Source organism: Herpailurus yagouaroundi, unplaced genomic scaffold, assembly GCF_014898765.1.
Source record: "Herpailurus yagouaroundi ecotype Mexico unplaced genomic scaffold, PumYag 208, whole genome shotgun sequence".
NCBI lineage: Eukaryota > Metazoa > Chordata > Mammalia > Carnivora > Felidae > Herpailurus > Herpailurus yagouaroundi.
In genome coordinates, this window is record NW_024412439.1 from 11,681,261 (window position 1) to 11,707,066 (window position 25,806).

The 25,806-nt window shown below is 61.0% G+C and overlaps 1 protein-coding gene and 1 long non-coding RNA gene across 3 annotated transcripts in view; one reads left to right on the forward strand and one right to left on the reverse strand.

Annotated features, from left to right (window-relative positions):
- Window positions 1-23,226, forward strand: part of LOC121016076 (uncharacterized) — an 83,489-nt gene extending 60,263 nt beyond the window's left edge. The window contains exons 2-3 of one of the 2 annotated variants that reach the window (XM_040453510.1): window positions 21,461-21,559; window positions 22,577-23,226. In XM_040453510.1, the coding sequence (XP_040309444.1) occupies window positions 21,461-21,559; window positions 22,577-23,121 (644 nt within the window). In that variant the 3' untranslated portion in view covers window positions 23,122-23,226. Of the gene's footprint in view, window positions 1-19,909; window positions 21,131-21,460; window positions 21,637-22,576 lie in introns of those variants that run through there. The other variant, XR_005784093.1, reaches the window with a different exon arrangement.
- Window positions 6,164-10,476, reverse strand: LOC121016077 (uncharacterized). Its single transcript, XR_005784094.1, has 2 exons — window positions 8,204-10,476; window positions 6,164-7,932 (listed from the first exon to the last, which is right to left on the reverse strand). It is a non-coding gene; the product is annotated as an uncharacterized LOC121016077 (long non-coding RNA).
- Window positions 23,227-25,806: the final 2,580 nt, after the last annotated feature.

Consider the following 25,806-nt stretch of genomic DNA (forward strand, 5'->3'; position numbering starts at 1 on the left):
CGACAGCTCAGAGGCTGGAACCTGCTTCGGATTCTGTGTCTCCCTCTCTCTCTGCCCCTCCCCTGCTCACATTCTCTCTGTGTCTCTCTCAAAAATAAATAAACATTAAAAAAATTAAACAAAAGAGTACTGAGAGTGGCAGGAGGAGGAGGGAGAGTTTTAAGACACCCTGCTCTGCGCTGGGAATTTACTCTGACCTCCCCAGGCGCATGGCATGCTGTCCCTTCAGAGGCTTCTCAAGAGGGGACGCAGTAACCATGACTGCTCTCAGCCGTGTTTTCCTGGCGGGTGGCAGACTCCACGGGCCGATCCCATGTAGAGACCGGTCCCTTCGCCGGCCCGTTTTACCTGGAGCGCACTGCCCGGCCGGGCGACGTGGAAAGGATCGCCGAGGAGCTGGGGAGCCCTTGGTCACCTCCCGCGGGCACTTTACAGACTCAGGAGCTCTCGGAGAGCAGAGCGAGAGACTTGAAAGATGGTCTAGTCCAGCCCCTCCCCATCTGAACCTGATTTTCTAGCCCCCCCCCCCCCACTTTCCCCAGCCCTTCCCCAGCAGGGAGGTGCCTCACTCTCTGCGGTCGCACTTCCTGCGAAGAAATGCACCACCTCCCCCTGGGCAGGGCCCGGGCCCCCACCGAGCTGTCCCCCTCCAAGCGCGCCCTCGCTTTGCAAATGCGTCCCGCCCTTCTCCCCTCAGAAAAGGATGTGCGGGCGCGGGGCGGGGCGGGGGCGCGGGGCGGGGACCGTTCCCTCGTCCTTCAGTGACCAAGGTGTCTCTGCCACTGCCTGCCTCCGCTGGTGGTGTCCTCAGAGGTGATTTCCAGGCTTCGTAAAAACACAATTTATGTGATCTATGAAAAGTCATGTGATTTATAAGACCTGTTAATTATATGAAGGGGCTGGAGGGGCTCACCGGTCCCGCTCTCTGCTGGTTGGTCGGTAGGAAGCCTTCCTCTGTAAAGGCTGTCCTGTGCCGTGCCCGGGGCCTGTGGCTGTGGCGGTCCCCACACCGTGCTGGTGGGCTCGCCGTGGCCCCGGGGCTCCGGGGAGGCGACGTAAGGTCAGAGTGTGATCCGAGATGCAAACCCCGGAGCATCGTGGAGAGCTTCCCGGAGGTGGTGGCACAGGAGTCCAGTGTTGAGAGCGGAGGGACTTAAGCGAATGTGGGCTGTCGGTGAGCACAGTGGACGTGGGATGTGGGGACGGACCATGGGTCCCCAGAGTGGAGACAGGAGGGGTGGGACTGAGGCTGTGGCACCCCGGGAACACGGCTGCTTGCAGCCACTGGCTGGGACTGTGAGACACGTACCTCCTCGGTCCCCAGGCATCCCTACCTGTCAGAGGGGACAGGAGGAGGGCGGGACAGGGGGCCTCACGAGGGCCTCCAGGACCCTGAGCGCTGTGTCCGTCTGCAAAGCCGCGCCCCCCCCCCCCCCACCCCGGGCCAGTGTTTCAGGAGCCCGAACGGTGTGCCCCTGAGTGTCCTCATACCTGCCGGACGCCCGTCCCCAAGAGGCGCCCCAGACCCTCAAGCTGACACGCTCCACCTTCTCTCAGGCCCGCCTGCCCCGGGTCCCAGCTCCGACGGGGCTGCTGGCCCCTAAGAGCCACAGACTTTCCAAGACTTCCCGCCTCCTCACCCACGTGTGCGACCACGCCCTGGCCCCTTGCCGCCAAACATCCCCAGGCTTCCCCTTTCTGACCATCGTCACCACCAACCACGTCACTTCTTGCCTTGACTCAGTGTGAATCCCGCCCCCCCTCCACCGTGGGGCCAGGGTCTCCCACTGGTCAGTCCTTCATGCTGCCCCCGGGCCACCTGCTGTATCAGGCCTGGCCCAGCTGCTCCGGGCAGCTGACCTCTCCGTCCGTCCCCCCCCCCCCCGGTCTCCAGTTCTGCACCAACAATCTGTCGGCTGTATCGCCCCTGAGCCTGGGGTGTGTCAGAACCAACCCCTGGCTTTTCCACATGCTGTCGCCTCTCCCCAAAAAAGACATCTCTATTCGTCTCCCTGGAGAACTTCTATTCATCCTTCAAAACCAGCCCTGATGAGCACCCGTCTGCCGGGCACCTCCGCGCACGTGACCTTATGTCTGCACACCTGTCCCTCCGTCGTCCACTCGGTCCTTGAGAACAGGGGCTGAGTCTAGCTCTCTCATTTGCTCCTTTCTTCCTCCTTTCCTCTCCCTCCCCCAACCCTAACCCGTCAGATCGGCCCCGGGCGTGCGGACGTGCCCGGGTCTGTCCCGCGGTTCGCACACGTGGACGGAAGTGATGTCCCGGACGAGCCCTCTCTCCAGTGGGGCCCACGCTCTCCAGGGGAGACGGACGTCCTCTGGAGAGACCCCAGGAGAATTCCGGCCTCCAGGCGGACATCTGGGTGGGCGGGGCTACTGAGCAGGAGGTCAGGGAGGCCCTTCCTGAGGAGGAGACACTGGGGCTGAGAGCCGGTGACGGGGGGACGCTGAGGGAGCTGGAGAGAGGGGCCCTGGGTGGGGAACGGCTCTCCCAGAGGCCCTGGGGCAGGTCAGAGCTGGGTGCACCCAAGGGGTAGGCAGGTGATTGGAGAGAAGCAGGCGGGAGGGGCCGGTGGGGCTTTGGGAGGGGGGCTGAGGCTCATTCCTAAATGGAACCAAAATCTGGGGGGGGGGGGCAAGTGGAGAGAGCAGAACAGATGAGAGACAAAGTCTGGCTGGTTGCCTCACCGAGCTCTGTGTCTAACCTGTGCCCCCAGGACCCCCGTACAACCCCGGGGCGGCCCTGGAAAGATGCCGAGGCCGCGTTCCCAGCCCCGGGCCCTGCCTGCTGGCTGCTTCCCCTGCCATCCAGCCTTTGGCTCACACATCCCCTCCTCCGGGAGGCCCTCCGGATTGCCATTCCCAAAGCAGCATCCCTGACGCTCTTCTGTTCTGTCCGTCCCTGGCTTTGTGGCCCAGCCCACCCCCCCCCCCCCCCGCCCCGGCCGTGTCCCCACCAGCAGGCAAACTCCTCAAAGCCAGGGACTCGTCGTTCCACTTGCCTCGGCCTCACCTCTGGGGCCCAGGGCGACACCCGGCATGCAGCCGTGCTTGGTGAAAATTTGCCCGGCGGACCGTGGCGCTCCGCCATTCTGCTTCCTTCCTTGAGATTAACACGCGTGGCTTTCTCTTCAAAGAGCAGCCCGTGTCAAACTCACAGGGCGTCTGCCTCTGCTGTGGCTCAGAACTCATTACCGCCCAGCCGCGGTGGACCGAGCTCCAAACAAATGCTCGAGGTCCCTCTTTGACCCGGCCGACCTTCCGGGGAGCTCAGCGTCATAAACCGTCACTGTCTCTGCAGGCGGGGAGCACCGAGGACAGCTCCCGGCACCGCCGTGTCCCCCCGAATTAGGAGCTGGGTCTCGGGATCTGGCGTGGCCGGGAGCGTGCTTCCCCGTGAGAGCGGCTCTTGGCGTCTGAGTCCGCGGACTCGCGCTCCGAACCGGAGAAGCAGAAGGTGTGTGTTTGTTTTTAGAGGCGGAAAGAACCGGTGAGTGAACGGAAAGGGCCTGCCCAGAGCCCGGCACCTGGACTCCCGCCTGGCCACCGGGACTCTTCCCCTGAGGCTTTGCGAGGTCCCCTCCTTTTTTATAGGTGTAGCACAACGACCAATTCGGGTGGTCAACCCGAATTGACCACCGTAACCATTTTTACGGGCACAGCTCAGTGGCATTAAGGACAAGCCCCCATCCGTCTCCAGGACCTCTGTCGCCTCGCAGAACCAGAACTCTGTAGGCTCTACGGATTCATGTGCCCCGCCTGGTAAATGAGGACGGTGCCCCCGCCCCTGCGCGAATCCTCGGGGGAGAAGCACTCAACCCACGCGGAACAGAAGCTCTGCAAGGGTTGGTTCAGCCTGGATCCGAAGAACTCCAGTATGCACGTCGCTCTGCAAGCAGCTTCTACGGTGAACACATCAAATGCTCCTACGAGTATTTCCTGAAGTTGTTTTGAAGGAAGTTGTGTTAAAAGCTTGCTTTTTGTAACCACAAAACAGGAAACAAACGCCAGCTGGGGAAGGGAGGAAGCAGACATAATGTTTCCAAGGTTCACCGGGAGGTCTGTATCCGATGCTCCCCTCTGCTCATTGTTGCGGATGCGTCACGGAACTCGCCAGTTGTAACCCTTAGCGAACGCACGGCTCTGGGGCATTAAGCACAGCCGCCACCGGCCGCCTGCAGAACTTTCCTATCTTCCCAAACTGAAACTCGGTCCCCACCCAACACGAGCTCCCCCCAGCTCTGGAAAGCAGCGCCCCTCCCCCACCCCCGCCTCCGGGAAGTGCCTCCTGCCCGTGGCACATGCACACCACCGTCCGTGTCCCCACCACCGATGGACACGCGGGCTGTCCCCACCTGCGAGCAGGGCGCTCAGAACCCGGCGTTCTAGCGTTTGTCCCACGCTGCAGCCTGGATAGGCCTCGGACGTGTCACGTTCAGTGGCCCGTATTCTGTGATCCCATTTACGTGAAGCATCCAGAAGACGTAAATAAATCCGTAGAGTCAGAAAGTAGACCAGTGTTTGCCCGTGGCCAAGGGTGGGGAGGTGCTGAAGGACAGCTCCCGGCTCCAGGGTCTGCCTTGAGGTGATGATGGGACTGTTTTTAGGTAGAGGTGACGTTTGAGCAACACTGCACGTGTGCAGAAGCCGTGGAATCGTAAACTTTAAGATGGGTACTTTTAGGGGCGCCTGGGCGGCTCAGTCGGTTGAGCGTCTGACTTCGGCTCAGGTCATGATCTCCCGGTTTGTGGGTTCGAGCCCCACGTCGGGCTCTGTGCCAACAGCTCGGAGCCTGGAGCCTGCTTCGGATTCTGTGTCTCCCTCCCTCTCTCGCTGCCCCTCCCCTGCTTGTGCTCTCTCTCTCTCTGTCCCTCAAAAATAAATAAACGTTAAAAAAACTTTTTTTAAAAGAACCCCAAAGGGGCAGGCAGGGCCTCGAGGTCAACCCCCTGGGTCTGCCCAGGTAAGACCTGAGTGGGTTGAGGCAGTCAGAAGCTCTGAGAACATTCTGTTAGCTTTGTCCTCATGTGATTGGGAGGGTCCCGCCCCACCCGGGCCTGGCAGGGACCACGCCTGGGCCGCCTGGGGCTCGCTCCCTTGCTGCTGGGTCCAGGCCCTGGCACAGACACTGAGACACTGAAGCCCGGGGCCCGCGGGGCCAGGGCGGCCTGCAGGCGAGACCTGCGGGCTCTGGGGCTCACCTCGCGCCTCCCAGCGCCCCTTCTGCCCGTCCGCCTGCCGGCTGACCTTAGGGGGCTGCGGTGAGAAGGTGGAAAATACCGTCACCCCAGATCCACGCCAGCCAGGCACAGTGCTGAGTTTCACCCCGGGGCTAGGGTCACGGCTCAGCCCAAAGTGGGGGCCGGTTTCACACGTAGAGATTTATCAGCAGGAGGATTCGCCCTCACAGTGCACAGGTGCCTCGGGCCAGGAAGGCAAAAGGCAGAGGTGAGAGACAGACCTGGTGTTTCTTCTGCGCGTCCCCGTGGAAGGGGGAGAAATCGGTGGGATGGACACGGCCTCACGGTGCGGGGAGGGGGGGCAGGGGTGGAGGCCTCAGGGCAGGGGGAGCTCCCGCTGGGAGGAGGTTAGTACTTTATTTGCTGTGAAACCGCTCAGGACCATTAGTGACCCCTAGATGCTTAGTACCCCGCTAACGAAGAAGCAGCTGATGATGCCCCTGGGGGCAGGGGGCGCGTGCAGACATGCTCGGTCCCAGGAGCCGCGCACAGAAAACACGCCCCTGGCACAGACCGAGACGCCCTGCATGCCGAGGGCGCGGCCAAGAGAGGAAATCACTCACCACCAGCACGGACGGTTCAGACCCACCTCTGCTGTCTATGGGCCATGTGATCGCAGGCTAGTGCCTTCAAGGCTGATAAAGTCCGTGATGCTTGAAATGTCTGGAAAATCAGGCTGCCCTCAGGTGCATAGGACAAGCCCCGATCGGAAACATCTATACGTTTTGGAGCGTTGGCGAACAATTAGGCTTCTTGTAAGAAACAGCGGCCTCTACTTGGTGGATGCTGCTGCCTGTCGGATCGGGGAGCCCGGGGTCCATGCAGCCTGAGCGGTCCGGGGATTTTCAGCTCAGTTAGCCACGGAGTCAGGTGTTCCCGACAGCAGCCCACAAGGGGAAGCGGTATTGAAAGAGTTGCTTTAATAGGTGTTGGGTGAGGGATCTGCGAACCCCAGGGCAGAGGCCAAGAACGGGCCCAGCCCTGCAGGTCACGGCTGAGCCTCGCTTCCCAGCAATGGCCGCTGACATTAAGCATACGGTTGCCAAGAACCTGGAAGGCCTGAGGTTTTGCCTTGTCTGCAAGCCGGCAGTTTGGTTTGCTACAGTTTCGTGGATGCTGGAGAAGACACGAGAGTCCCGGATCAGAGACAAGAGACTGTGTTACAACCAGTAGGCGGCACTCGTGGGAAGACGCGAGGGGCCTGGGTGGGTGCTGCACGTGCAGCGGGCTCGTGTCACAGCCGAGGAATCCGAGCTCACTCACGACCAACTTTCATGACAAGCACACCTGCCGACCTCTGCCATGGAGGGCAGGTCTCGTGACTACCCTGGACAGCGATCGAATCTGCCCTCTGCCCCGGAGAGAGACTGTATCTTCCAGAACCGGTTACTCTACAGACACGCAGGGAGAGGTCACCCAGCGATCACGACTGTCTTCAGACAACACGTGGAGACGTGGGAGAAGTGTCTCCTCATGCCGTCTGGGAACAAGGAGAGCGGTAAATAATGCCTTCCAAAACCCACCAGTGCCAGGCCACAGCGTCTCACAGGACGTGGGAGATGTTCTGTGCCGATGTCCCGTGTCCGGCAAGGAAGGGGTGCCCGCCAAGGACCCTCTTTCATAACGTGGCCCCGCTTTCCACCCGTGCTGCCTGTAGGTTTTAGCGGCCGAGGGAGACACGTACGGTGTGGGCTGTGCCACGTGATGAGGGCTGAAACAGAGGCCTTTACCTGAATTGTTTGTTTTCCGTTAGGACAACGTTCTCTCCTCGTTACCGTACGTAAGACGTAGGGGTGGCAGTTACCTGCACTGGAGGGTTCACAGGTGGCAGAGGACGAGGCAGAAGGGCCAAGACAGAACCCGAGGAACATTCTAGACTTTAAAAATACTGGACGTGGCCACTGCACTGGACCCAGCCACCCAGGGGCGCCCTTTAGTTCTGTTCTAAAATGACTTAAGTCCCACCAGAGGTGCTCGCCACCAAGATGGCGGGAAAGCGGCCTCCTTGTTGACGGCACCTCACCCTCACCCCCAGCTCCTTGACTGTTTCGAGGGTGGAAGGGGTCCACAGGCTTTCTGTTCTCTGCCTCAGCTGGGAGCCTGTAGGGTTCAGCCTGCAGAGATGCCCTGCAGCCGCCCCCACCCTGGGGTCCTGCCCCCTTCCCGGGACATGGCCAGCAAATGGGGTGCGGCTCCCGGACCTATGACTCTTCCCCTATTTCCAGCCCTGCAGAAATTGGCTTCTAACCTCCTGTCACCCTCTGAGGCCCTTTCTTCCTGTCCCCCTGGGGACATCAAGCCTAACCTCATCAAACAGTTTAGGTTTCTAACAAAGTCTGGAATATCCTGTGACATCAGGCAACGTCTGCATTCTGCCCTTCAAAAGAATCCCCGAGGCAAGGAGCTGCAGAAAACCGGGTGATGGACTTGAAATGGAAAGGGCAAGAGACAGAACAGAGCGGTGCAAATTAATATCCCAAACAAGCGTTTTCCCACCTGCGTGAGCTCTGAGCAGATCACGACCAGCGTTAACACCAAACAAAACCTTCCAGGCAGCGGTAGTTATGTGCTGTTTCCTCCCCTCCAGATGTGGATACAATGTATTTCCTCCGATGGGTCCCAGTTGCACGGTGTTTAAACCATGTTGCCAGAGATGAATGGGGGCTCCAGGCATCTGTATTAAAGAGGAAGCAGTGAGAGCACTTGGGTGGCTCAGTCAGCCCAAATCATGATCTCCTGGTCCGTGAGTTCCAGCCCCGCGTCGGGCTCTGTGCTGAGAGCCTGGGTCCCCTGTGACCTCGGCGGCCGAGCATCCAGAAGCTTGGCCGTGTGGGGGCAGGTTCTCCTCGTTCAGCCACAGCGGGAACCGCTGAATTCCAGCGTCTCTGCTTGGCTTTGTCAACCATGCTGGCTGTCACCTGTCCCCGCTGTTCCCCCCAGCTCACCGGCAAGCTTATCTCTTTGCTCCCGTATTGATCTCCCTGGCTCCCCGCGGCCACCTGGGTGTGCTTTGAAGCTCCTGGATACGCGGGGGCCCTAGGTCGGGGGTTCCTCGAAAACTTCTGTCCGAAAACGGCTCCTGCAGGGGCCACATCTGGTTCAGATAAGATAAGAAGCTTCCTGGCTCCGCACAGGAAGGAAGGCGAGGGGAAAGTCTGTGCTGTGACCGGCGGGAAGGCCCCGGGGTTGGGGTGGGCCTGGTTTCCTTGGAAAATAAATGCTCACTTCTTAAGATGAGTTTGACCCTGCTGAAGTGTCCAGAGCTGGAGGGGTGGCGATACCAGGAAGGACTGCTCGCTCTTTGTGGGGGGGGGGGGGGGGGGCTCCGTTCCCGGCGATTCGGTGCAGCCACTGCCGAATCCGATAGGTCACGTTCCATTTCGAGTGACGGGAAACCCAGACGAAACTCATTAACCGAAAGTCAAAAATGCATTGCCGCATAACGGTGATGGCTGGAGTACGCGGTGGGCACGGCGGACCCTGTGGCGGGTCCCACGGGGGGCGTCTGAGGGTGTCCGCGGTGGGTCTCCAGGAGCCCCGAGAGACCCGGGCTTGGAGCCCCGGCTTCGGATCCCGCCTTCGCCACACGCGAGCTGTGCGGCGTGGGCCAGGATTTGGGGCTGTGCCCGCGCTCAGTTTGGGGATCTGTACGATAGGGCGGTGGTGGTGACAGGGTAAAGGCGATGTGGCACGTGGACAGCCGTGCACCCAGCCCGAGCTCGTTAAACAGCGCGGCTCAGAAAGGATGGAGGCTGTTTCCTCTCCTGCACCTGCTGCTTCCTGGGTCCCGGGCCACAGCTGTGGGTGCATTTGTGAACCGTCCCTCTGTTGGTCCCTTCCACGCACCGGGTGGGGGCATACGGCCCGGGCTTGAGCCAGCCGCCGCGCTGCCTTCTCCAGGAGTGGAAGGTTGGCTCGCGGCCGTCTCCCGACGAAGCGAGTCTGGTTGGAGAAGCCATCACAGCTCTGCTGTGATGTAGGACAGAGATGCCCCCCGTCCCCCCGCCCACTGGACTCAAACCTAGACACAGGCCCGGAAGCTTCGGGCGCTCATGTTGCAGCCACGAGGGAAGAAGCCAAGTAAGAAAGGCATCAAGACAGAGGGGGCGGAACCCAGACAGCGAGAGAGGTCCCTGTCCGTGGTGATGTCGTTTGACCCCTGGATCAGCCCATGCCTGACGCTCACGTTCTTCAGTTCTGTGGCGGTGACTTTTCTGTCTTTCGTCTTCGCGAGTTTATTTTGGGCTTTCTGTCACCCGCAAGCGAAAGCAATAGACGTGACCGGCGATAACGTTTTCTGGAAGCCGTGAAAGAGAGTGTTCAAAATTCCTGAGCCTCCCTTTCTGATTCCCGTCTGGCTGCTAAGGAATTAGGTCCCAACTGTTGCATTTGACTGATTCCTTCCTTCTGTGCGGGGGGCTCCTTGTGCCCTGTGTGGGCTTGCTGAAAGAGACTGCTCTGGCCACCTGTCACTTCGAGGAGAGATGGATTACTTTCGGCTGAAAGAGCATCCGATACGAGAGAAAATGATACTTTTAAGGTCCCAGCTGCTGGATTAACTTCCCAGGCTGCTCCCGCCCCTGAGCAAACAGCACTGCCTTTGTTGACCCGGGGCGAGGGCATCCTAGACTCCGAGGTGGGAGGGAACGGGGCCCGGGTCCTCCGGAGCGATCCTCACCCTGTATCCTCATGGCTCGGCATGACGGCTTCTGAGGACGGGAGGAGGATCGCCCCTCTGATAGTGTCACGCGTGGGGTGGAAAGGAAGGCGATCTTGGGGGGCTGAGTTTTGAGGCTTGTCCAAGAGCGTCTGGGGGACAGCAGCAGCCTCCTCCTCGTCTTTTCTGAGAGGCTCGGGCTTTACGCTGTTTGGGCTTGAGAGGCAAAGCTAATTTCCAGTTGCAGAAACCTGCTGATGAAGGCGTAAGGAGGGACGGACAGACGGACGGAGTGCTCTGCAGGCCTCGGGGGCGGGGGCGCTGGCGACAGGTGCGTGGGAAGGAAGCTCGCGGTACCCGCTGGCAGGGGCTTTGAGGACGGTGCTCGGCCTGTTTAGAAATCATGACTCAAAGCCTCGTTGCTCATATAAAAACACGTGGGCGCGTGTCCCTTTTGGGGGGAGCTGAAAACAATGGGAACGTTGTTGCCAAGGCACGTGGAGAAATCCATGCTTCCCTGGGCACAGTCAGGGGCTGCAGGTTTTTTAAAAATTTTTTATGTATATTTATTTTTGAGAGCGAGAGAGAGACAGAGAATGAGCGGGGGGTGGGGGGAGTCAGACAAGGGGGGGTACACAGAACCCGAAGCGGGCTCCAGGCTCCAAGCCGTCAGCACAGAGCCCGGCGTGGGGCTCGAACCCACGAACCGCGAGATCATGACTTGAGCTGAAGTCGGACGCTTAACCGACTGAGCCACCCAGGTGCTCCAGGGGCTGCCGTTCTGAAGGAGCAGCCTGGCCTCTGGCTGGGAGGCAGGCCGCCACAGAACGGGAACGGGGCGCCCTGGCGGAGGGTGAGCCCGGCCCAGGAGCCTCCCCCCGCCCCGGCGTCCCCGGTGCCCAGTCTGCTTGTGCCGTGCATCGAGTGGGAAGTTCTGCAGCTGGAGAGGACGTGCGAGTGATGTGTCCAGGGTGCAGACCCACTGGGCGCATCCAGGGGGACCCCGGACTGCAGGGAGGTGTCAGCGTGGCTCCCCAAAGACCAGGGGGCGACGACCCACAGGACCCTGTTAGCCCCAACGCCCCCTTCGCTCAGCCAACGGTCATGCAACCCCTCAGACAGCTCCTCAGACAGAAGCAGGGGCGGACGGAGGAAATCTCGGATGGAAGATTGTTCTGGAAAGCAGGGAGCACCAAGCCGTCAGGGACCCAGACGGTATCGATTGGAGAGTTTCACGTCTGTCCGTTTCCCCCTGCTCCTCCCTTCCCTTAGCAGGAGAGACACAGGGCAGCGAGGAAGGTTAGATCCGTCATAAGGAAGGAAACAAGTTGCGTGTTCTCGGTACGTGTGGGTGGAATTGGGCAATTCCGTGGCCCTTGCACATCGGTTTAAAATCGTATGAAATTGGGGCGCCTGGGTGGCTCAGTCGGTTAAGCGTCCGACTTCGGCTCGGGTCATGATCTCACGGTCTGTGGGTTTGAGCCCCGCGTCGGGCTCTGTGCTGATGGCTCAGAGCCTGGAGCCTGTTTCAGATTCTGTGTCTCCCTCTTTCTCTGACCCTCCCCTGTTCATGCTCTCTCTCTCTTGGTCTCAAAAATAAATAAATGTTTAAAAAAATTAAAAATAAATAAATAAATAAATAAATAAATAAAATCGTATGAAATTGTTTTCGGTTTATCTGGGTCGCACACACAAAACGTTCACGTAATACCTCCGGCCTCACGGTAAAACTTCTGGGCACGCGACCGGACGAAAGTCCCCTGGACCAGCCAGCGTCACCCTTGAGCCCGGCAGGGGCTGCCACGATCTGCTCAGCAGAAAGCGTTTTCCCCGCGTTTGCGTATATAAACGCCCACTTTGACAGAGTCAGGAGCGGGGGACGCGCGGTCCCTGAGGTCTCTCGCTTTGGCGACAGAAGTGACGTGATGACGAGGATGCTGAAGCAGGTACAGCCGGTCTCTGGCCTCCCGTTGGCTGAGCTGGGGCTGTGCCGCGTGTAGGAAGCCCGACGGAGGAAGGTTTTGCCCGTCTGCTCGGGCTGCTGTGACCCCAGAGCCACGGGCTGGGGCTCACAGACAGAGATCCGGGGGTGGCAGGGGCAGTGCCTGGCGAGGACGCTCCCACTGGCTCCCGGACGGCCATCTTCTCGCTGTGTCCTCGCAGGGCAGATGGGGCGGGGTCTCCTATGAGGGCACTGACCCCCTCCACCACGGCATCACCCCCACGACTTACCGGCCTCCCACAGGCCCCGCCTCCTAATGCCGGCCGGCCGGGGACTGGGTTTCCACCTAAGAGCTTTGGGGGGAGGGACACAGACATTCTGTCTACAGCAAAGGCTGAGACTCCAAACCCTAGGCTCTAGCAACAGAATTTCCCGAAGTCAATCTTTGAAAAGGGCTTTCTGACTCTACGGAAAATCGATCAGCTCTAAATAGCTCTTCTGATCCACGCCGAGGGGTGCAAACACCAGGCCCTGCCCTGCCCGTAGCAGGCAGCTGCCTATCTGGATGGCCCTGCGGTGCCCAAGCCACCCGCTGGCCTCTCTGCAGGATCTCGCGTCCTCGACGAGGCTTGGGGGCCGACTGGCTCCGTGGCGGCCACCAGGAGGGCTTGCTGCCCCCCTCGAGTACCCCAGACTATCCCCAGAACCACATTCCTCGGAGTCTGGGGCCTGCCTCAGTTTACTTTCACATCGTGTGGACAGAACTCTTGACGCGGCTCAGCTAGACATCTGCCATTTATTTGCACGGTGGCCTATGCTTTTAAAAGGAAATATTCAGAGGAAATTGGGATAAATTGGGAGGCGAAGCTGATGGACCAGAGAGGTTAAGACGCCTTTGTAACGATTACTTCACCCCCGGTGGCCTCTTCCAAATTCTTCGCATGTTTCGGCTTCCCGGTCACCGGGGAGGGTTGAAGGCAGGACGTTGGATGAGCCCACATCCTGGTCCCTGCGTCGGGGACACCTGCTCCCCAGAGGCCACCAGAAGAGGGAACCATGGGATAAAATCCCAAAGGGAGCTCCTCTCTCCCACTTACGGGACACGGGCTGTCATGTGATGGCTGATCAGCCCCGAAGGTCACTGCAGTGGTCACTCTGAGGTCAGACGTCTGCCCCTCCCGTCCGTCCCGGGACTCCAGGGGGCCGTCGGCAGCCGGGAGGCGGGATGCAGACCCCGGCGGCCGTGGCGACTTTAACGCCCCGTCCGCCTTCCAAAGATGCACTCGTGCCCTCCGGGCCAGACGGGGCGCCCGTGGTCAGCTGCACTTGCGGTGACGTCCTGTGCACCTGACTGGGCAGGGGGTTGACCGTCCGTGCTGCTGCCTGGCAGGTGGAGGAGGGAACTTCCTGAATATTTCATCTTGTACGATCGTCGGATCGCCCCTGGGCTGCGTGTTGAGAAAACAAGGCCTAAAATCATTCCAGCTGAGTGTGACGGAGCTTGGGTCTGGACCCCAGATGGAGTACTTTATCTATTGCCCAGAGCATCGCCCGCCCAAAACCAGAAGCACCTGTTGCCTCCGTCTCTGTGGGCCGGGGGCTCAGGAGGGGCTTGGGGGTCTGTCACAATGTCAGCCGGGGCCGTGTCATCTGAAGGCTCGGCTGGGGCTGCAGGATCCGTTTCCAGGGTTCCGAGCTGCTGGCTGGGGCTTCAACTCCTTCCCCCCCAACACAAACTCTCCCCAACCCCGGGCTCGAGGCAGAAGGATTTGGGCCGTGTGAGTGCCCGCGGCTTCCGCTGGAGCAGGTGACTGGGGAGGGGGCACCACCCCCTCCCACCTGGTTTTGAAAGTGACACATTCTGTTCATCACGAGTCACCATGTCTGGCCTGCCCTGGAGGGGATTCAGTCTACTGTGAAGGGTTTGTGGCCACGTTCGAAAACCACCACAAAAGGGGCACTTGGGTGGCTCGGTCGGTTGGGCGTCCGACTTCAGCCAGGTCACGATCTCGCGGTCCGTGAGTTCGAGCCCCGCGTCGGGCTCTGTGCTGACGGCCCGGAGCCTGGAGCCTGCTTCCGATTCTGCGTCTCCCTCTCTGTCTGCCCCTCCCCTGCTCACACTCAAGCGTGTGTGCTCTCTCCCTCAAAACAAACGAACAAAAAAAATATCTAGCGACCCGCCTGCTGCAGAAATGGCCCAAAGCCCACGCTTTTCTCCGGGGCGTTAGGACGCGTGGGTAACAGGGCAGAACCCGCGGGAAGCCGCTGGCATGGCCCCCCGCGTCCTCCCGCCCCTCCTCTGCCCCCACACAGAATCCTCCCCCTGAAACCCAAACGCCAGCGGGTCACAAGCCGCCCCAGCGTTTCCAACGTCCCCGTTCCTGCCGGGCGGTTTCCCCAGACTCTGCCTCGGGGCTCCGGGCACACCGGGGACGTGCCTCGTTTGAACTCCCGACCCTTGTGCACCTGCTGCCCCCCCCCTCCTGGAGCCGGGCCCCCTGCCCCGAGTCGTCCAACTCCCTCAGCGTCCCCTCTGCCCGCTCCTTCCCTGAAGGGAGTGCAGGCAGAGGCGCCTGCCCCAACCACACAGCTACCTGCTTCACCGGCCTAATTAAAATCACAGGACAGCTGAATTTAATTTTTGACGCTTGATAAATGCCAAACGTCAACGGTGTTTCGTTAACATACTGAATAGCAGTGTCTTTAAGTCACTGTGTTGAAGACGCCTGCCTGATTTCTTGGAGGTGGTTAATCTTCGGTACCGACATCGGGAGGCATTGAATTTCCCGAGTCTCTAGGCTCTCGTCAGGCCAGGGCTTTAAAATGGCCCGAAAGGAGGTAATTGCCCCGGACAGCGACGTCCGTCTCAGCTCTGTCGGGATGTGCGCAAAGGAGGCGGTCCCGGGGTCCCCCGCCCGGTTCTGCCCCGGCTTCGACGTGGGACCCCATCCCGGGACGGGTTTGGGTCCCTCCTGAGGTTCCGGGAGGGCCTCACTGAGCACAACGCGTGAACCCGGCCCCTAAACGGGAGACCAGGACCCCCAAAACCGCCGTGGCCGTCCCGCCATCTCCCCGGCTCTGCGCTCGGGTGCGTGTCCCACGGCCGCCCCCCAGGAGGCGGGAAGGGGGGCAGAGCCGCGGACGCCCTAGTGGCAGAAAAACATCGAGGCGTCGGGAGCGCCCTCCGGGCAGGCTGAGCGCAAGGCCATGGGCGGCTTGGGGTCACGTTAGCAGACGGCGGAGAGAAGCCAGAAGGCGCCGTCTCTCCTTCGGTGCTGTCGCCATCCGGGAAAGAGGCCAGCGCATCACTTGGCCCTGGGGAGACTGCCGACCGGGGTGTGAGGGGCGTCTGGGCAGGGGCCTCTCTCTGGGCGTTTTGCCGAAGGATTGGTCATTCCAAGTCCTCCAGGCAGCGAGGGGTTAACCTGCTGGCCCAGGGGAAGGGGGTCAGAGCACAGCACGCTGCCCCCCCCCGTGACCCTCCCCCTGTGACCCTCACGCTCGGTCACTCATTTTACTGCAAGGGACTCCTGGACAACGGGCTGCGAGGGGCAGATTCGCATGTGTTTCCGGCCTGCTTACTTGTCCTGCAGGTGGGGGTACGGGTGACGGGGGGGGGGGGGCTTGTCCAATAGGTGGCAGTATGGCTGATGTGGGGCTTGTCCCACAGGTGGGGTACGGGTGACATGGGGCTCGTCCCACAGGTGGGGGTATGGGTGATGGGGGGGCTTGTCCAATAGGTGGGGGTATTGCTGGTGTGGGGCTTGTCCCGCAGGTGGGGGTACGGGTGATGGGGCGGCTTGTCCAATAGGTGAGGGTATGGCTGATGTGGGGCTTGTCTCACAGGTGGGGGTACGGGTGACATGGGGCTCGTCCCGCAGATGAGGGTACAGGTGACAGGGGGCTCATCTCATCCCGCAAGTGGGGTACGGCTGACTTGATTCAGGATGACGCACAAGAGAGTCTTGGGAAGAAGGGCCCCGGGGTGGGGACGTGGGTCTGGCTCACACACGAGGCGACAGCGAGCTCGAGCGGGGCAGGAGCGGGCGGGCGGGCAGCTGGATGGTCCCCGCGATGGCCCCGCTGGGTGGCCGTTCTGTGGCTGCACGAGCATCCGCCACCCACCGAGCGGCGTGAAAGCACACACATTCGGGATGGCACGGCTCCCGTGGGTCGGGGTCTGGGCATGGCCGCTCCCCTGCTCGGGGCCTCGAGAAGCTTCCATGAGGAAGCTGGAGGCTGGGTCTCACCTGGGGACGAGGCCCTCCTCCAGGTTCGTGTAGTTGATGGCAGGATTCATCTCTCTCCATCTGTGGGGCTCACGGCACCTGCTCCTTCAAGGCCGGCAGGAGAGAGGGTCTCTGACTGTTTGGCCCTCTTTCAAACGGCTCACCTGATCAGGCCAGGCCCACCCTGGTACTATCCCTTGAGGACCACTTGGACCACGGAGGAGGACAGAGTGCACGCCCCACACGCCCTCCCTGTTCCCCGGGGACGTGCCCACGCTGTCAGGAGGCTCAGCCCAGCCCCACCGGGGCAGCGACAGGGGCTCGGCCCGCAGCCCTCAGCTGGACTCCCAGCCGTTTTGAGAGCTGCTTCTTTATCCCGGAGCCACGGACGAGCCCGCCCCACCGAGCCCCCCGCTACGTGCAGATTCGACTCGTGGGCCAAGCTGTTCTTGTTTGAAGCCTTTCGGTTTGAACGTCATCCGGAGACTGGGAGCAGACAACTAACCCCTGGAACTGGGACAGAGAACCTGCCGAGATCACAAACCTGGTCGAGTCCACGGCGGGGCCTCAGACCCTTGCCTTCTGGCCCCGAATCTGTGCTCTGACCACGATTCCCGATTATGAAATGCTTCTCTCCGTGCCTGGGTCATAGTAAGTGATCAGAAATGTATCCTTTCCTCTCTCCCTTCTCCCCCAGAGGCTCACAGGGGGACACGGTCCTGGGCCCCAGTCAGCGTGGCCACGATGGCCACTTTCCAGCTGAGACGCTTCCTCCCACAAACCCCCTTCACCCCAGGTTATCTGGTCGTCTCGCACGTGGGGAGCAGACTAGCCCCGGTCAGACGGTGCCGCTTCTTTGTCCCAACGTCCTGGGCCTGAGGAGGAATCTGCCAGCACGCAGCCCCACCCGGCTGCCCCTGGAGGGCCCCCCACCGGGCGCCCACAGCAGCCATCGGGGCACCGGGCACGCTGGGGGGTTTGGGGCAGTGCGGGTGCCCCTGGGGCTCTTCGGTGCACGCGGGCGTCTCCAGCAAAGGGTCTTCCTCCACCTTCTCCTGCAGGGTCCCCTGACTTAGAACGACATCTAACGACGGTGGGGAGAGTTTGCCGGCACGGGGTGAGGTACCGAGGCTGCTCGGAGCGCCCTGTGCTGAACCCCACGCCCCCCCCCCCCCCAGACCTTTCTCTGGTGCCTCAGCTGTTGCCTTCGAGGGCTGGGCGGGGACCCTGTGCCGAGCGGATGCACTGGACAGTCCCCGGGGGCAGACACGCCTCCCCAGGCCGCCTCCGCAGCCCCACCCCTGGCTTCTGCACACGCCCTCAGCCTGACCAAGCTGACTAGGAGGCACGACCGTGTTCATTCACTCGTTCACTCCATACTTCCCTGTCTGCTTCCTGAAGGTAATACAGAGCCAGTGGCTTGGGTCGGGGGCTCCGGCCCGGAGGCTCTGGGTTCTGATCCCGTCTTGACCACCTGCTCCCCGTCTGTGCCCCAGGCCCTCGCCTGTAAAGTGGGGAGACACAAGCCCAGGGTATGAATCCCAGAGTCCAGGGTATGAATGCACAGAGCGCTGGCCGTGCCTCCCGGTACGCGCTCCATGCGTGCTCCACGGGCCCGGCGTTGTGGTTGGCCGTCCTGCGTGCGTGTCCGGGGAAGCACGGCGGACGGTCTGGCTGGGTTTTAAACAACGGTTCTGAGGAGACACGAAGCTTGTGTTTCTCTTTCCAGGGGGCTCAGGTTCCAGGGGGGAAGCGAGGTGATTCCCGCGTTGCTGTTTGCGTGTTGGTTAACGACGTGTTAGGTAGGATCCATGCGCTCGTGAACTTTACGTCATTTATTCGATCCCCCACATTCCCGTGAGGCAGCCTTTGCGGGTCTTTGTTCCTCAGAGGACGGGCCCAGGCTCAGAGAGGGTAGTTACTTTTCTAAGGTTGCACAGCTGTGCACCCTCACCCGCGGGTCCGCCCCCGCCCGCACCAACCCAGGCTCCTTTGGGAGGCACCCCCGCCCGCCTGGGGGGCCGCAAAGCCGGCTCAGGTCAGGATGTCTCACAAAGCCCTGGGCGTGTTGGGGGGGCGGGGAGTGGGGACCCTGCCAGCTTAGAAATCTGCTTCAAAGCCACGGCTGAGCCCCACGCCCTCCGGGACACCTTGCAAACGTGGGCCCTTTTCCTGTGGATCCAAGCGGCTGGGCTGATTGGCTTTGGAGAACTCACTTCACGCCATTTCCTCTCCTTATTTGAACCGTATGAAAAGGGGCTTTCAGGTTTGAAGGAGCGACTTCAGCTTTCTGCTTTATTCTGTAAGAAAGAGAAGCATTCAGGCAGAAATGGGGTGATTTCATCAGCACTTTTCTACTTTTCACATGAGTTCTCAGACGCTGGTGGCTTCCTCCGGTGGCCAGAGGGTGTGAGGGGCCGGGAGCTGCCCGGTGGTTTCCGGGGCCCCGAGGACACCCTCCTGCTTGCTGGTCGGGACCGGCCGTGGGCGGCTCTGGGGTGATGAAGGCCCTTCGTCAGGGCGGGAGTCTCAGCCAGGTCCACCTCATTGCAGCAGGTGCATCGGGCAGGGGGGCGGGGGGACTGTCCCCGTCTGACAGCGGGGAGCAGGCAGGTGAGTTGGGGGACTGTCCCTGTCCAAGGGCAGGGAGCAGGCCTCTTGCTTGCTCTGCGCGGCCAGGTGTCCCTGCTGGACCCCGACGGAGAGAAGGTCACCGACGCATCTGGCTCTGGGTGGCTTCTGGGCGGCTCTGCCCCTGCCTCGCGGAACCAGATGCAGGTAATATGCAAATGAAGGAGCCCGGCTGTGTTTCGAACCCGAAATGTTCATTTCGTAGAATTTTCACATGGCACAAAATATTCTTCCCTTGATTTTTTTTTTTTTTTTTTTTTTGGCCGACACTTAAGAACGTGGAAACTGCTTTCATAGGTCATACAAAGGCAGGTGGTGAGCCGGACTGGACCCACAGCGGGTAGCTTGCCGACCCCCGCTCGAGTTGAGGAAGGGGCTTCCCGAGCCCCCCCCCCCCTGGCTGTCAGAGGCCAGAGCAGCTCTGGAGGGGCGCGGGCGGAGTAGGAGGGAGGCCTGGGGTGCAGGAGGACAGCCTCCAGCCTGGGGGGGCTCGAGCCTCACTTCCTTACAGAGTGGCGGGGGGCGGTCTCTGGGGTGGTAGGAAACTTCTAGATGCTGGAATGGGGCATTAAAGAAAAGGCACATAGGTTTTTTTTTTTTTTTTCTTTACTCAAAAGATATCCCAGATGTCAGGTGTCCAAACGCCCCCAGTCTCTCACCCTATGAGGTGGAAACCCGGGTGCCCACGTGACCCTGAAGGAGGAGTCTGTCCTCTCGGATGGATTTCATCCGTCCGTTGATTAAATCCCTCTTTTCTTCTCTTTCCAAAAAGAAAAGCTATAATTAGGTTTCGGGTCTTTGTTTCCTGGAACCACCGACATGTTCTGAATCTGTGTCCTTCAAGCCTTACTTTCCTCCAAGTGCCAGAAACAGTGCAAAGTCAAAGTACCTTAGTTAACTGGATTTGTGAATTAATGGTACCCGTTGTCTGGCACACGTTCACTAGAGTGAACATTCATGAACGTTCCTGGAGTTGACGCTCGCAAACACCTCTTTAGACACACTCCCCAAACGAATGTCGAGGAACGTTGGCGGGAGCCTGTGGCATTCACCCCTCTTCCACTGAGTCCTGGTTTCTGTCTGGGCATCTACGTGGTTCTGGAGAAGAAATTGCCTTGGGCCTGGGCATTTGATGGCCCGAGATCATCAGTGCATTCGGTCCCCTTGGTCATAGCTCGAGCAGAGGGGGGACGCCGGAGCAGAGCTGGTCCAATCAGAGCAGATGCCCACGATCCTGCTGGGGAGGCGGGGGCGACACCGCCCTCTCTTCTTCTCAACAGGATGCTGTGGATCAAGGCTGCAGCCCCAGAGCTGAAAATAGCCGAGAAGCAGCAGAGAAAATGGTGCCAGGGTCCTGATGCTGCAAGGAACTTCTGGATCGAACCATGCCTGAAGCCCGGAACACCCCCGGGGAGTTTTTGTTTCGAGGAGACACTAAGTTGCCTTCATGGTTGAAGCCAGGTTGAAGGAGCTTTCCTAGCCCGAACTGGGACAATCCCTAAGCCTGGACTGTGGATTCGTGTCTGCCCTTTTGTAGAGACTCGTGAGTACTGAACTCAGAGTCTGAGACCTCAGCTGACAGAGTCAATAGTTATCCCAGTGTTGGGCTGCACCAGGATCCATTCAAATATATTTAGTATCTGCGTGAAAAGAGAGGCTGGTGATGCAGAAGGGGATCAGGAGCGTGGGGGAGGGCTCTCTTCCGCAGCCGAGAAAATTCAGAGGAGAAGCAGCTGTGGTTTTTATCGGGACTGGGAATTCGAGCCAAACGTGTAACTTCCCCGCCGGGGGCACCGGGCCGACGAGGGACACGGGCTTCCGGAAACCGGCAGCCCACGGGCCCCGGAAAAGCTGCAATCCCTCCTCTCCTTGTGACTCGACAAGAAGCACGTGATCACGGTGGGAATCTGGGAGAATGCAGGAAAGCGGAACACAGAGGAGCAGGCATCCTGACTCCCCAGCTCCGGTGTCCTTTACCCAAGCTCGTGTCGCCGGCATTTAGGCCCCTCCAAAAATGCCTCTGCTGTCCCTTTCAGTGGCTGCCAAGCATTTCACTACGGGGGTTTTCCTCCTTTTGTCGAACATCTAAGTAACTGGCAGGTCGCTGCTTTCTACTCCAGACTGTGCTGTAAGGAAACTTCTTTGAGCACAGTCTTTGTCCAGGTCCCTGACGACGCCCGAGGCTGGATTCCCACGGGGAGACAATTACCAAGTCAAAAGCTCTGAACACGTTTGAGGTTGTTAATACGCTTTGCCAAGTCGGTCCCACGGGCCGCTGGCCACGGGCCACGCAGGAGCGTTCACGGCGGCAACATTTCAAAGCGTGTCAGCGCCGTGGTCAGAGGGGGGCGAACCACTCCCGGTCAGATCGATTCAAGAGTCGAGCCCCCGACGGAGCCTCAGCTCCGTGCAGGTGCCGTAATGGGGGTCCCCGGGGCTCTGCTGAGGGGCTGGGGTCACAGACGGGCCACGCGCAGAAAATCCACAGGGAGGGGATTCACTCTCAGAACGGAGGCTAACATGGTCAGTCTGCCCAAGCTTCTCCACGGCTGTGCCCCAGAACCCTCTCCTCTCCTTGTTCCCCCCCTCCTTCCCGATCCCCCAAAGTCCTCAGGACCTCCCGACGGCCCTATCCCCTGGACGCGGCCCCGGTAATCTCTGGGACATTGCTCATGGTTCTGCGCCTCTGCCCAAGCCGGAATGACCCAAGACCCATGACCACGTCTCTGGCTTTCTCTTCCAGGTCTCGGTCTACCTTCGAGGACCCCCGTGATCGCATCGAGCCCCCACGCATCGCGCGGAACAGCCTTGCTATGGCAAAGCGGGCTGGCGAGCATCTCTGGTGAGCTTCTGTGACTCCCCTTGGCTACGTGCCTGAACACAGGTGTGAGCATCTGGGGGCCACGATTCTGGGCACCACTGGGGTGGCACGGGGCAGGGGAGCGGGGGTGGAGGGAGGGAGAGAACAGGAAGGGCTTCAGGGGTGAAGTCAGGTGAAAAGCACAGTCAACCAGCACAGATGGTGAGACATCACGGAGCCTGGGGGGGGGGGCTGGGGCCACAGTGACCGGAGTGGGTCACGGGGGACGCAGGGGCGCCTTCCTCATCCCCACATCCCCTGGGCGTTTAGGCAGGAGTCACGCGGTACAAGTCACAAGTCACGAGCGGGTCTCAGCCCCGGAATGTTCCGGCGCAGAAAGAAGGGGCCCTGGTTCCGGTCCCGCACGGCCGTCTCTGGGGGTGCCGGCCTCTCTCCCAGGAGGCTGCTGAAATCCCCAGCTGTCAGTTTACCAAACGGCTCCAGGCGTCGTCCGGGCCCTGGGGCCGCATCTGGCTGTTGGGAAGGCGCCTCCTGGCCGCAGGGGGCTCGCGGCCTGGGGTGGGGGCTACGGGCAAGGACACTTGATTTTGCACGGGGGGCTGCACAGCCAGGCGCTGTGGGGGCCCAGGGACCCGAGGGGCCTCAGGGGGCCAAGTCGACGGGCTCGTCTGTGTCTAAAGATGAGCTTCACTGGGGCGCCTGGGTGGCGCAGTCGGTGAAGCGTCCGACTTCAGCCAGGTCACGATCTCGCGGTCCGTGAGTTCGAGCCCCGCGTCGGGCTCTGGGCTGATGGCTCAGAGCCTGGAGCCTGCTTCTGATTCTGTGTCTCCCTCTCTCTCTGCCCCTCCCCTGTTCATGCTCTGTCTCTCTCTGTCCCAAAAATAAATAAACATTGAAAAAAAAATTTTTTTTAAAAATAAAAAAAAAATAAAAAGATGAGCTTCAGCGCCCATCCTGCCACCAAAGATTGAGGCTTGGCTCCTGCCAGGGGAGCCCCGGAGGCCGCTCACGTTATTTTGACCTACGGCCCCCTTGCAGGGGTGAAGGACGGACCCTGCCAGAGGCGGGTGTTGCAAACAGAGGCGGCCTCGGCCTCGGGCCGGTGCCCGGCGCCCGGGACCCACGCGGAAACTGGACCCTCCGGGCGGCAGCTGAGGCAGGACCCTGCTGGGGTTTGGCCGGAGGACAGAGTCACTGCCAGAGAGTGCGGGGGCCGAGAGGAAACTGGGAAGGGCCCCGCTTCCCTGCCCTGGCCTCGTGGGTCGGTCCGGCCGGTGCCCTTGAACGGCCGTGGGGCGAGCTGGCCAGGGAAGGCTCGAGTCCAGCCGAGGCCGGGAGCCGCTGGCCCGGACCCCCTCGTCCTCCGTGGCCGCTCTGACCCCCTTCCTCGGGGCCCAGAGTCCCGTCAGAAACAGGACGCGGTTCCGGCCTCGTCCTCGAGACAACTGTCCACGGCGGCTCCCTTGGCAGCCGACTCCCCCGATGGCCGTGACCTTCCAGAGGAGCTGGAGGTCAGAGGCAGCGAGACCCGGTCCCGCCGTGGGGACAGACGCTCGCGGTACGCCCTCCATATGGCTCGGTAATTTGGGATTTCTCACACGTCTCCGGGGAAGGCTGGAGGGGTTTGGCTGTGTCTCCTACGGCTTTGCAGCCTGTGTCTCTTCTCATCAATAAAAGATTGGGTTTACTCACTGTGGTGAGGCGAAAGTAAAAAACAGGTGCAGCTATACAATATTTCTCTTTAATTACTGTTGATGGAAAAGGAGGAAAAAGCACATGAGTGTGGAAATTAATTATTCCATATTGTTAGACCAGGATGAACTACTTACTAATTTTAACTGTGGCTTTTATGTACAGAGTGTTGCTCAACATCATATTAATTCGAGTAAATATTAACAAACACTTCTTTCCCCTCTCCTGCTGCCTCTGCTGCCCTGCTCCCTTCCCCCAGCCATGCAGTTTCTCTCTCTCTCTCTCTCTCTCTCTCTCTCTCTCTCTCATCTCCCCGGGGGGTTTCTTTCCCCTTCTCCTGTGCCGTGCACCTGAGTGTTACAAAGCTCCCTTTTAAGAAAAGCTTCTTTATTTCGGGGTTGCTTTCTCCCTCCTCCGGCAGCCAGTCAGGTGCCCGGGACACACGCAGAAATGCAAGCAAACGCTTTTCTATTATTTACGCCTGTTCCCGTGCCCGGTGAGGTTGGCAGCCCCCCAGGGAAGGCGCCTGAGTGGCTGGTGGCACACCGGGTGGAGGGGGGCACGTACGAGGCCCCCAGGGGCCGCGCCCCCACCGAGCAGAGGCTCCGCGCAGAACCGAGGGGCCCCGGACGCAGAGGAGAGTGGTGCTGGGTGCAGGCCTTGGCGTGTGCTCAGCAGATACTCACGGAGGGGCTGGTCCTTTTCTGGTACATCCTGAGTTGCAGGGACAAGAGCCAGGGGCTCCCGGGGGGACCTCTCTGCTGGAAGCTCAGACTGACCGTCACTGCATTGTAACAAAACATCCAAAATGTGGTGGCTGACGGCCACAAGGGCCGCTGCAGCACAAGGGGGGCGGGGGAGGGGCTCAGCTGGGTGGTCTTTGCTCTCCGCCGGGGACGCTGGATGGCCGCACACGGGGCCACCGGCGGCTCACATCGCGGCTTTAGCGCAGTGCCTCAGGGTGGTGGCCCGGGAGCCCCCACAGGGTCCAGGAGGCCCATCCCTCCTGAGCGGTGAGCTCCTGAACTCACCTCAAGGGTCCACAACATCTCCCCTCTGCTGCTGGCCAGGCAGACCGCTAGGACAGACGGGGAGGGACAGACGGCCTCTGTCGTGCGAAGGGCAGTGTGGGCCCGGTGCCCGCCTGAGGGCCGGGGGCCCAGCAGGTGCAGCAGGGGTTGCGGGCGGTGGTGGAGAGGGCTTTGCCCCCAACAGCCTTGTCTCCACTGCGGCCACTTCACTCAGAGCGTGCGGTCGGTGTCTGCTCTCAGCCACTGACCTCGGCCTCGTCATCTAAGCAACAGAGCTCGGGTCTTACAGGATTCGTGGGAGCGTTAGGCCGGGTCACAGAGGAGGAGCCCGGGCCGGGGCCTGGCGTCCAGCAGACGCGTCCACGGGGCTCCCGCTGTCCAGACGGCTGTTCGGCGAGGACGCTGATGCGCCGAGGGTCCGTGCGGCGTGCCGCGTGGGCCACAAGGAAAGTGTAGCGGGTTATAAAGCCCGATCGGAACAGGGGAGACGGAACCCCATCATCAAGACGCATCGTGTGGAGAGTTTTTCAAAATGGGTTTCCAAAACCCATGTTATGTGTGTGTGTCTGTGCGTGAGTGTGCGTGTCAGCCGGATCCCAGTGTTGCACTAGGACACGTCTCCTTCACTGGGATCCATGGCGGAACTCTGAAGGCCGGAGGGCCCGATGGGCGGCTGTCGATCGGAAGTACGGCCCGGAATGTTCCGGAGCCTCCGAGAACACAGGCTGGGAGGGACCGCAGCAGACCCGCGGAGTGCAGCAGCTCCCGGTCCGGGGACGCGCGGCCGTCGACACCGACGACGTGGGGGAGCCCGGGGGGCCAGCACGTGCCCGTGCCTGTTCTGAAGGTCACCCGCGGCCCTGAGATCTGTAGGAGGGGAGCTGCTCCCCCAGGGCCTTCGGGGTCGTGAGCGGCCTCTGGGCGTCCCCCTGCCGCGGGGGAGAAGGGCCAGGGGGACACGGGTTGGGTTGGGGGGAATGAGGAGAGGGCCGGCCTGTGCGCTCCGGACTCCGACCTTCTCCTGGGAGCATCCCGTCCCGTCCCGACTGTGCTGCCCGACCTGCTGGGGCCAATCACAGCGCTTTCCTGGGCGTTTGGGGGTTTATCGCTCAGCTCGGGCCCCGGGAAGACTTCCATCCGCCCTTTCCAGGGAACCGCGGCCGGATGAGCGCGTCCCTGACGCCCGGCGGCAGCCCCTCCTCGCCGGCAGCGTGGCCGCGAGTCCAGGAGCCGGTGCATCTGTCTGCGTCAGCTCTGTGCCTGGCTTCCAGAGTCTTCCCTAAACAACCTGAAAAGGAAGCAGTTTGGGGGCCAGAACAGATGACGACGTCTGAGTCATGCTGCGAACAGAGGCTGCCGCCGGTGTCTCTCTTCCCGCCCACGGCGTCTGCAGGGCGCAGCCCCCGGAACGGGCACAGCCTGGAGGAGAGAGGCCCCCAGCCCGGCACACGGTCCCCGACAGGGGCAGCCGGCCCAGCCCCCGGCGACCCCCGGGTCCCGGCACAGCCAAGCGCCATGGTGTCCGCTGCCTCGTCAGGAGCCGTG